The 11,840-nt window shown below is 41.3% G+C and overlaps 1 protein-coding gene across 1 annotated transcript; it reads right to left on the bottom strand.

Annotated features, from left to right (window-relative positions):
* Nucleotides 1–7,285: 7,285 nt before the first annotated feature.
* LOC307190718 (olfactory receptor 10V1-like) lies at nucleotides 7,286–8,083 on the bottom strand (the record flags this gene model as incomplete). Its single annotated transcript, XM_079930078.1, has 1 exon — nucleotides 7,286–8,083. One exon carries the CDS (start codon nucleotides 8,081–8,083, stop codon nucleotides 7,286–7,288), a length of 798 nt encoding a protein of 265 aa, XP_079786204.1.
* Between the last annotated feature and the right edge of the window lie 3,757 nt (nucleotides 8,084–11,840).

The raw sequence follows: 11,840 nt of genomic DNA, 5'->3' as shown, positions 1-11,840 counted from the left end.
AAGGGAAGAATCATCAGGAACATCCAGCTCAGCATCTTCTCTGAAGTTTTCTTCAACAATTCTCGTCAGTCTTGATGGCACCCAGATCGGATCTTGATCCGACGGTTCACTCCGTGTGTCGAGTTCTGAATCGGTCCTCCATGCAGGGCGCGAAGTTCCCGCGTTTCGGCACCAAATGCGGCGAGCCGCCTCCGACCAGCAGAATGACGAGTCGCCACACGCAAGATTCTTCTCGTATCACACTTTATTGGAGCACAGCTTGGTTAAAGAAAAGATGGAAGGAAGACGCCGCAATCCTATAGCAGTCTGCTTATATAGGGATTAAGAACATGTGTCGCTCTGTGATTGGCCTTCGCCGATGGTGCGACTTGTGAGCCAGCATCGGATAGGTCGCTACTTTAAAACCTCATTAGTATACTTAGCGCAAGCGCAGTGGCCACAGGAAGGATGATTCAGCTTACTTCAGCTTCCTGCTGCGTGGCAGTTAGCTGACCGCGCCCTACAACCAGAACTTCTCAAAACTGTCAAGGTTATTAAAAACAAGGAAAGTCCAAGAAACTCACAGCCAAGAACCTAAAGAGACATGACAGCTGAATTCTATGTGGTATCCTGGATGGGATCCTTGAATGGAAAAAGGATATTATGTTAAAAATAAAGTAATCTGAATAAAGCAAGAACTTTAATTCATACGAATGTGTCAATATTGGTTAATTAGTTATGACAAATGTACTTTAGTCATGTTACCAATAGGGGAAACTGAGTACAGTGTGTACATACTCATTCTTATCTAAAATAGATATTCCTCAGTCATTTATTTCCTATTGTGTTACCATGTTGATTGCCTTTATGGCAATTATCACAGTCTATAATTATCTTTTCTGTTGTTTTAACACCAGCATTTAATTTATTAGCAAATTGACACAAAAATGTACAGTAGGCAAAGACTGTTGTCATTGCCTCTTTCGTTTCCTTACTTCTCTATATACCAGGGGATCCTGGTTAAAATTTAGAGCCACTGCTTCCTCCCAGAACTCACAATGAAGCATCACATATAGGCCTGTTTCTTTCTTTTTTTTTTTTTTTGAAGTACGCGGGCCTCTCACTGTTGTGGTCTCGCCCGTTGCGGAGCACAGGCTCCGGTCGCGCAGGCTCAGCAGCCATGGCTCTCGGGCCCAGCCACTCCGCGGCATGTGGGATCTTCCTGGACCGGGGCGCGAACCCATGTCCCCTGCATCGGCAGGTGGACTCTCAACCACTGCGCCACCAGGGAAGCCCAGGCCTGTTTCTTAATAGCATCTTTTCTTTTTCTTTGTTTTTTTGAGCAGAGACAGGTTTATTGCAGGGCCAAGCAAGGAGAACAGGTGGCCTGTGCTCAAAAACCCAACTCCTTTTAATAGCATCTTATGCAATCCTTCACCTTAATTCAACTGAGCAACCCTTTACAGAGATTCCATCTTGAAATGTAATTATTTACTTTGTTTACTCTATGTCTCTCCCGTTAGTCTGTAAACTCAATAGAGCAAAGATCTTCTCTGTTCATTCACTGCTGCATTCCCAGTATGTTCCAGGTTGCCACACATAGTAGATACTCAGTAAATACCCACTGAATGAATGAAGGAAGGAATTATTGATTGTTGTAACCAAGACTCAGAGGATCATTGCAACTGGAGCAGAACTAACTCATTACATTACATTATAAATAGAATATACTTTATGCTTTCTCTAAAGAGAGGTAGTAGAGAAAGTGCCTTTGACCTGGGCTCTATTTCATCTTCCCTCCCTCCCTCTCTCCCACCTTTCTTTCTCTCTTTCTTTTCTTCTTCCCTCCCCCCCTTCCTTCATTACTTCCTTCCTTCCTTCCCTAGTTCCATTCTTTCAATAATAAAAACAATAATATCCCCAAGCATCCCGTGAAGTGTGAATAACATGATATTGCCTGGAGTTTCATCTTGGAAGATGTGTAAATAGGTTGGTAATGTACATTGCTAGGAAGTTACTTCTAGGAGACTCAGCCTTTCTCTATCGAAAGGTTGTCACTGAACCACAAGCACCTAGCTACTAAGGATAAAGAAAGTCTCTTTCTGTGCACAGCTGGGGGCTTTCCCCATCCTGGGATCACTGAAAGCAAGGATGACAAAAAGGCTGGGAATCTTGAAAAACAGACACAAAAGAAGAGTTGGATGTTAGACCCTGATCATAGTGCATCTTCCTACATGTTTAATAAAGAGTAGTGGTGGATAACTAAGAAAGACAGTATTTTATATAGTCTGTGTTAGTCTTTGGAGTATTTCTGTGCTTTGATTGGTGTGTTCAGTTTCTTCCGTTAGGTTATTTAACCTGTACTTCTCCAGATGATTTTTTTTTGAGTGTCACCCATTCATTGTGGCAAATTTATGAGATATTTGAAGATATATTAGGCAGGGTCTCTGGAATCAATGAGGTCAGCATCTGATTTGGGAGATAAAACACACAGGCCAGGAATGTTTCCCTAATAATGAAGTCCAATGTGAGACTGTCCCTTGAAAGTGATGTTATCATAGTTGAGAACAGAGGGATAATAAGAGTCAGGTAAGGCTTTATGGTGGAGGTGAGCTTGCCCTGAAAGAATGACTGTGAATTAACGATTAATGGCTTAATTTGGTGTTTTTGAAATCTCTAGACACCAGGCTAACAGAAATAGTTACGTTCTCCAAAGAGGTCAGAGTGTACATGAGCACTACAATGTTACAGATGCTGTGATGGAGTTATGCTCAAGGTACAGAGGGAGCATGGGGGAGAGTGTGGTCACTTGTTCTGGCATGGGAAGCGTGGTCAGGAAAGCCTTTTTAGATGACATGTTGCTGGGCTAAATAGCTCAATAAAAAATACATATCTTTACAAGATATCTAATAGGAAAGCGTGGAGGTATATTGTTTAGGTTTTAACAATCCTCTGTATTTTTTTTTTTTTTTTTTTTTGTGGTACGCGGGCCTCTCACTGTTGTGGCCTCTCCCGCTGCGGAGCACAGGCTCCGGACGCGCGGGCCCAGCAGCCATGGCTCACGGGCCCAGCCGCTCCGCGGTATGTGGGATCTTCCCGGACCGGGGCACGAACCCGTGTCTCCTGCATCGGCAGGCGGACTCTCAACCACTGCGCCACCAGGGAAGCCCAATCCTCTGTATTTTAAACAGAAAAGATTGGATGTAGTGAGATGTGTGCTTACCAAATCATTGAAAGAGATGGAGAAGGTGGCTCTAGGCTGGGACTCTAGGAAAGACTTTATAGCACAGAACTGGACACCCAGAGGAAACATGACATTTATCTGAAAGAGTCTGGGTAATCAAGGAGTCCCCATTGATGGAATTTTTGGCTCCAGAACCACATCTCATCTGCTAGACTCCCAGCAGCAAAAGTGGAAGCCTCATGCTCAGGGCGCTTCTTCCTCCAGGTTACTCAGTTTTAATTCATGTCTTGAGGGATTGCATCTGAGTGGTGGAAATTAAATAACATCCTAAGTTGTTAGGAAGTCTAAATCCTTTTAGGTTCTGAAGTTTGTGAACACTCACCAGATGGTTGGAACAGATTATGTACAGGCCAAGTTGCCTCCACAAGTTGTACATCGACCGCAAAAGTCAAAGACCATCTAGTACCATACCCCTGGGTAGGTGGGCTGTCTAATTGGACTGGCAAAATACAGATCAGAAGATTGTCCTGTACAAGTCAAACACATGGAGGATATTCAAGTTTGTAATTTATAATTAACACACACGCACATGCCTACACACAGCCTAGCTGGTTATCTGCTGTCCACATTGCTCTCATGCACATTTCTTTTATTTTTAATTTTCTTTATTTATTATAGAGATATAATCGACATATTATATTAGTTTCAGGTATAAGACATAATGATTCAATATTTGTATATATTGTAAAATGATCATCACAACAAGTCTAGTTAATATGTCACCACACATAGTTACAAATTTCTTTTTCTCATGATGAGAACTTTTAAGTTCTACTCTCTTAGTAACTTGTAAATGTACAATTCAGTATTATTAACTATACTCACCATGCTGTACATTACATCCCTAGGACTTATTTATTTTTGGAACTGGAATTTTGTAGCTTTTGACCCCTCCCTTCACCCATTTTGCCTCCTCTCTCCCCGCCCCACCCACCTCTGACAACCACCCATGTGTTCTCTGTACCTATGAGTTTGCTTTTTTGTTTTTAAAAATATAGAACACTTCACAAATTTGCGTGGGATCCTTGCACAAGGACCATGCTAACCTTTTCAGTATCATTCCAATGTTAGTATATGTGCTGCAAAAGGAGCGCTCATTTCTCTTTTTTCCTTTAGTTAAAAAAAATTGAGATATAGTTGATTTACAATATTATTTAAGTTTCAGGTGTACAACATTGTGAGTCACAATTTTTATAGATTATACTCTAGTTATTATAAGATATTGGCTATATTCCCTGTGCTGTACAATATATCCTTGTAGCTTATTTAATTTATACATAGTAGTCTGTACCTCCTAATCCCCTACTCCTATCTTGCCCCTGCTTCTTCCCTCTCCCCACTGGTAACCACTAGTTTGTGCTCTATATCTGTGAGTCTGTTTCTTTTTTGATATATTCACTAGTTTGTTTTATTTTTTATATTCCATGTGTAAGTGATAACATATAATATTTGTCTTTCTCTTTCTGACTTATTTTACTAGTGGGTTTCCAAACGATAAAATAGCTATCTCAATGCCAATCTCTAGTAAAATTCTGGAAGTGCATGATTGGGCAGATAACTTGTAAGCGTTTGAAAAACCTGGTGATGACTAAGAGCCCATAGGAAGTTACTGAAGACAAATGCACCTTACTTTAAAAATAAGGCTTCTAAATGCTTCAGTTTATATAAGTGCTACAGTGTATTTTGATTGTATGGAAGGATTTGATACGCTTCCTATGATATCCTTCTTGGAGAGATGGTTTATTATAGATTGGATGGCGAATTGGTTATTTTTTTGCTGCAAAAGAAACCACTCCAAACTTAAGGGCTTAAAATAGCAATGATTTTATTTGCCCAGGTTTCTGTGGGTCAGCATTTTGGCCTAGCTCAACTGGGCAGTTCTTCTGCTGGTCTTACTGGGGTCACTAATGTGGCTGCAGTCATCTGGTGGATTGACTGGAATTGGTCTAGGGAGCCTCAACTTGACATCCAATTTGTGTTCTACAAGGTGTCATTCTAGGCCTGCTTTCTTCACATGTCAGTCTCAGGGCAGCAAGAGAGGACAGGCACCAAAGGGTAAGGGTAAAACCTCTGCCTGCAACAAAGCAAGTCACATATCCATGGGTGACAGGGGTCACCTAAAAACATGGATACAGGATGATGGGGTCAACAGGGAGTGGGGATCATAATGGTGACAGTGTAACACAGATGGTGTTAACTGAGCAGGTTTCTATCTAGTTGGACAACAGTTGTCACAGAGGAGGACTACCATAGATGCTGCATTCATCCTGTCCTCTTTTAGATATTTGTTAATGACTTAGACAAAGGAAATGAATGCAATTTTGGCCATGACACAAAATTATGATGAATAAAATAAATCCTGAAGATGACTTGTCAGTTTAGTCACTTGGCCAAAACTAATAAAAACACAATATATCAGTGTTAAATGAAAAGTCTTCCATGTATGTTAGTAAAATAAATTATGAGAAGGCAGCATTGAAAGACATATGAAAACTATATTTGATACCATATTTATGAAACTAAAAGGATCAAGATGAATTAATAGAAACATAGTTCACAGGTAAAAGTAGCAGTTCCCCAGAACAAAATATTCCCAGTGTATTTTGTTTATTTCTGAAAATTTGCAGAAGAATATGGAGCTAGGGAAAATCTAGAAGGTGACCTGTATGATGAGAGGGTTCAAATATAATCTCCTGGAAAATGGTACAAATGAACCAGTTTGCAGGGCAGAAATAGAGACACAGATGCAGAGAACAAACGTATGGACACCAAGGGGGGGAAGTGGTGGGAGGGGTGGTGGTGGTGGGATGAATTGGGAGATTGGGACTGACATGTATACACTAACATGTATAAAATAGATAACTAATAAGAAACTGCTGTATAAAAAAATAAATAAAATAAAATTCAAAAATTAAAAAAAATGTAATATCCTGGAGGAAGAGTTGATGGAGTACTTGCTCTAGAGAAAAGAGGACTGAAGACTTATAGAAGATGCACAATCGATCCTAACACATGTGAAGAGCTGTCAGGTAGAAGAGAGCTCTTAGGGAGGAAAAGCAGGATCAGTGGGAGGAAGTTGTTTGTAGATAGACTTTAGCTCAAGGTAAGGTACAGTACTTTAACAACTGGAGTTGTCCAGCGAGGAATGGAGTGTCTTACAAGTTAATGATCTCTCTCCTTGGAAGCTCAAGCAGAGTCTGGAACACTCTCTGAGATAGAAGAGATCCTCAAGGAATCCAATTCAATGATGCCCACTTTCTTCCTCTCCTATATTTTCACTTATTAAATTAAAGAACATTTCCTCCATTATTACTATGCTTTTTATTACTGGGGTGCTCTTTAAACGTTATGAACAGAATCATGAGTTTTCATTTTGGTTAACAAAACAGGAAATGTAAAAAAAATTCCTCCTTCCTTTGGCTAACGGCAAAGCCTCTTTTTTTTTTTTTTTTTTTCCCATTCAGGGTCTGCTGGGCCAATATTTAGAACATAATGTTATGACCTTGGAAGGAACACATCTCTGCCACTTCAGAAATAAGGAAACTGAAGCCTAGAGAGATGGAGAAACGTGCACGAGGTAACGTATATTCTTACTGGCAGAGCGAGCTTAGAACAAGGGGAGTGTCATTGTGTGAAGACAGCTTAGTCTTTAGATTTCCGAATACTCGTGTTCTCATCCTGGATATGTCTTTTGTTAGCTACTTTAGTTTTCTTTTCTAAAAATGAAGACAATTATACTTATTATAGGCTGAGTGAGATAACCCACATAAAGTACCTAGGACGCAGTAGAGGTCCAATAAATAAATGCTGAAGCTCCTGCATCCATGCCCAGGACATCATGTTACCCTGTGCGATAAAGCTTTATTTCAATTAGTAGTATTCATTTCCTCCGGTGCATTCATTATTCTTCTAGAATACTATGTCTCAGTTTGTTGAGGACAGTCCTGGCTCATGTATATCATCCCAGCATAATTATTAACTGCATCCCATTTCATTCTCAGAAGTGTCCTGATTTAAATAAGTCGTAGAACCATCCTACCTAAAACGCGCTTAGTGCCCTCCTTAGGCATCTTTCAATTCCTTGTTCCTCATACTATAGATCAAGGGGTTTAAAATGGGAGTGAGAGAAGTGTAGACCACAGACACCACCGGGTCCATCTCAGGAGAGTAGCTGGAACTGGGGGACAAGTATGTAAAGCTGGTGCAGCCATACTGCAGGAGGACCACTAAGATGTGCGAAGAGCAGGTTGGGGAAGGCTCGGTGGTGCCCTTCTGCTGACTGGATCTGTAAAATAGCTTCACGATGAAGACGTAGGAGATGGAGGTTACTGAGAGGGGGATGCTTAGGACGATGAAGCTGACGATAGTTTGGTGAACGTGCGTGTCTGCACAAGCCAGGCGCACGACGGCAGGCATGTCACAGTAGAAGTGGTAGATTTCGCTGTTGTTGCAGAATGGGAGATGGAAGATTAAAATAGTCAGTGGTAGCGACAGCAGGAACCCCAGTACCAGGGATCCTACCATCAACTCCACACACAAGGGCCAGCTCATGATGAGGGTGTATCGTAGAGGGTAGCAGATTGCTATAAACCGGTCATAAGCCATGACTGTAAGCAGGACACGATCAACCCCACCCAAGAAGACAAAGAAAAACATTTGGGTGCCACATCCAGTGATAGAAACAGGAGTTTTGCCCATTGAAAGAAGGTTTTCCAAGGCCAGTGGGGTGATGGAAGATGTATAGAAGATTTCCAGAACTGCCAAGTTAGCCAGGAAAAAGTACCTGGGGGCGTGGAGAGAGTGGTTAATCTGGACAGTAACTGCAATGATGGCATTTCCACTGAGGCTGGTCAGGTACATCACCAGGAAAGCCACAGAAATCACCACCTGTACCTTTGGGTCAGCTGAGAATGGACGAAAGAAGAATAGTATCTTTGCAGTTTTTTGTATCAAACAGTTGTTTGATTGTATCAAACAGTTTTATTTATTTCTTCCATGGGTATGGCATTGGACCTACGAAAAGGAAAGATGACACCGTCTCTAGGTGCCTCTCATTTAATACGATGCTTTCCCAACGTTTCCATTCATGGAAGTACTTTGGCAATTATGTGCACACTTTCATTTCAAAGCAGATCATGGAACATTATCATGTGTACATTTGCCACCTTTACCCTCAAGTACTGAAGACTGAGAAATCCTCAGTGGTGGGGATTTTGATGATCTTTGCTTTAATTCCAGTGCCTAGCATAGTACCTGACAGAGAAAGTTTTCCAAGAAGTATTTGCTGAATGAATTAATGAATAAAGTCAATTTAAAGTTCAAAGGTACAAAATAGATAAAATAGGGCTTCCCTGGTGGCGCAGTGGTTGACAGTCCGCCTGCCGATGCAGGGGACGCGGGTTCGTGCCCCAGTCCGGGAAGATCCCACATGCCGCGAAGCGGCTGGGCCCGTGAGCCATGGCCGCTGAGCCTGCGCGTCCGGAGCCTGTGCTCCGCAACGGGAGAGGCCACAACAGTGAGAGGCCCGCGTACCGCAAAAACAAACAAACAAAAACAAAATAGATAAAATAGGGTATCAATTCATTATGGGAAACTTGAAATGGGAAATTTTAGGAATGTATAAATAGCTGTGTGTTGTAGTTTAAAGAAAATTGTGCTAGAGCTACATTGGGATATTGCGTCACAAGCTCTGTAATTTAGCTCAAAACCCAGAGACTTTATTGAGTCATTTTGCTTCCTCTCCTTTATCCAATAAATACCAGTATTCATTTGTCCCTAAATACTGATAGTTGGTCCTTCAAATTTTTCTCATATCAAAAAACAAACATTATATAATATTATTCATATGTGGAATCTAAAAAAAATAATAATACAAATGAACCTGTTTACAAAACAGAAACAGACTCACAGACTTAGAGAATGAACTTATGGTTACCGGGGGGGAAGGGTGGGGAAGGAGGGATAAATTAGGAGTTTGGGATGGACATGTACACACTGCTATATATAAAATAGATAACCAACAAGGACCTACTGTATGGCACAGGGAACGCTGCTCAACATTCTGTAATAATCTAAATGGGAAAAGAATTTGAAAAAGAATAGATACATGTATATGTTTAACTGAATCACTTTGCTGTACACCTGAAACTAACACAACATTGTTAATCAACTATGCGTCAATATAAAATAAAAATTTTCAAAAGTTCTCATGTCTATTACTTTGGTCCCTTCCCACTGCCCTGTTAGTTCTATCCATTGTTACCTTACATTTGGATTCTTGTGATTACCTCCCATCTAATCTTCCATTTCCCTTCTTTTCTCTCTATAATACATCCTGCTCTCCATTATCATATTATTCATCTGCTTAAAAATTTTCAAGGCCTTCCTATGTATTAAATGACAGCTTTCTCACTCCTCTGCTGATTATTCCAGTGTCTCCTGGATCAGACTTTTTTTTTTTTTTTTTTTTTTGGTACGTGGGTCTCTCACTGTTGCAGCCTCTCCCGTTGCGGAGCACAGGCTCCGGACGTGCAGGCCCAGCGACCGTGGCTCACGGGCCCAGCCGCTCCGCGGCATGTGGGATCTTTCCGGACCGGGGCACGAACCCGTGTTCCCTGCATCGGCAGGCTGACTCTCAACCACTGTGCCACCAGGGAAGCCCTGGATCAGACTTTTTTAGGCTAATCCCACTATGGCCCTCAATTATCCCTGTTACATACCATATGGTCTACTCATTGGCTTCTTATCCATCATTCTCCTTTCTGCTTCATATAATTCTATTTTCCTTCTAGCTAGAAGTCTTCTCTCTGTTGTCTGATTCAAATCCTGCCCACTTTTAAAATTCTAGGTTATGTTCTTCTTTTGCAAAGTCTTCCTAGGCCACTCCAGTTTAAATCTCTCTCTCCTTTCTCTGAAATTCTATGTCACTCATCATGTTATGATTTTAGAGCTAACATACTGTCTTTACTGTATCTGTATGTTCTGTCCCAAATTATATTCTAGGTTCCTGGAGGACGAGGGCTCTGTCTCATGACAAATTGTCATTTATTCCATGTTAAGTGTTAGGCAAAGTGAAAGTACTTAAACGGGTTAGCTTACTTCATCCGTTAAACCACTTTAGTAGGCATGTACTATTATCATACCCATTCTACAGATGAAGACATACAGGATTAAAAATAAGTTAAAAACTGCTTTGGGGCTTCCCTGGTGGCGCAGTGGTTGAGAGTCCACCTGCTAATGCAGGGGACACGGGTTTGTGCACCGGTCTGGGAAGATCCCACGTGCTGCGGAGTGGCTGGGCCCGTGAGCCATGGCCGCTGAGACTGCACGTCCGGAGCCTGTGCTCCACAACGGGAGAGGCCACAGCAGTGAGAGGCCCGCGTACCGCAAAAACAAACAAACAAAGAAAAAGGTGCTTTGAAGTCACATAAGTTGGAAATGGGAGAGCTGGGATTTGAAAGTTTGTCTATAGAGCTTTTGTCCTTAATCTTTATTTATACTGCACTGCCTCCCCTATACTTTATATCTCCTAAGTGGTTTTGTTATTTGATTGGTTATAGTTCTGCCATAGGTAGAACTCTGGATGGTCAATTGGAAAAAGAGCACCTAAGATCAGAGACCAAAAATGTTTGATTGCAGTATTTCCAGACAAGAGAAGCATAATTATAATTTAGACTGTGGTTCATCTAGTAAATACTGCCCTTGCCAATGCAACCAAAAAAATCTCCCTTCTTTCTCTCATAAGGAGCAGAGGGAAAGTGTTTGGTTAAAAACAATGGGGGCAAAAAAACAAAAAACAAAAAACAAAAAACAATGGGGGCTTCCCTGGTGGCACAGTGGTTAAGAATCCGCCTGCCAATGCAGAGGACACTGGTTCAAGCCTTGGTCCAGGATGATCCCACATGTAGAGAAGCAACTAAGCCCATGTGCCACAACTACTGAGCCTGCGCTCTAGAGCCCGAGAGCCACAACTACTGTAGCTGGTGCGCCTAGAGCCCCATGCTCCGTAACAAGAGAAGCCACCGCAGTGAGAAGCCCGTGCACCGCAACGAAGTGTAGCCCCCGCTCGCCGCAACTAGAGAAAGCCTGTGCGCAGCAACGAAGACCCAACACAGCCAAAAATAAATAAATGGATAAATTTATTTAAAAAGAAAGTTTCTCACTCATTGTGGTCTCTTCATTGTGACAAGATAAAGCTGTAAGTTATGTTTTACCTGGAAGCTATCTCAACTTTAGATTATATGAATTGCTTTTGTTATTGCAAAGAAGAAACTAACTAGACACATTTTTCAAAAGACGGTCTGGAACATATTTGTTTTAAATGATGCCAAAATATTGAACCAAATGTCGGGCCTCATGCAAACAAATAACTGAGTGCTTTGCTTACTTCATTCTTTATGTAAATCTGGAGGAATAGTCGCGGTTATTGGGATCCGTGTTGTGCTTCCTAGACTAGAATGTATATAGTCTAGAATCTAGAAGGTACAGAGCTGTGTCTAGAACAAAGTGAAGTCCTAGCATCAACAGAACACAGCTTTTTAAAAAAGTCAATTTTAATGTGAAAATTTTTGGATATATAAAAATAAAAACGTGGAGATAGTATGCATAGAAAAAAGAT

Source organism: Stenella coeruleoalba, assembly GCF_951394435.1.
Source record: "Stenella coeruleoalba genome assembly, chromosome: 8".
NCBI lineage: Eukaryota > Metazoa > Chordata > Mammalia > Artiodactyla > Delphinidae > Stenella > Stenella coeruleoalba.
The sequence above is the reverse complement of the archived record's forward strand: the minus strand, read 5'-3'. Positions and strand labels throughout refer to the sequence as shown.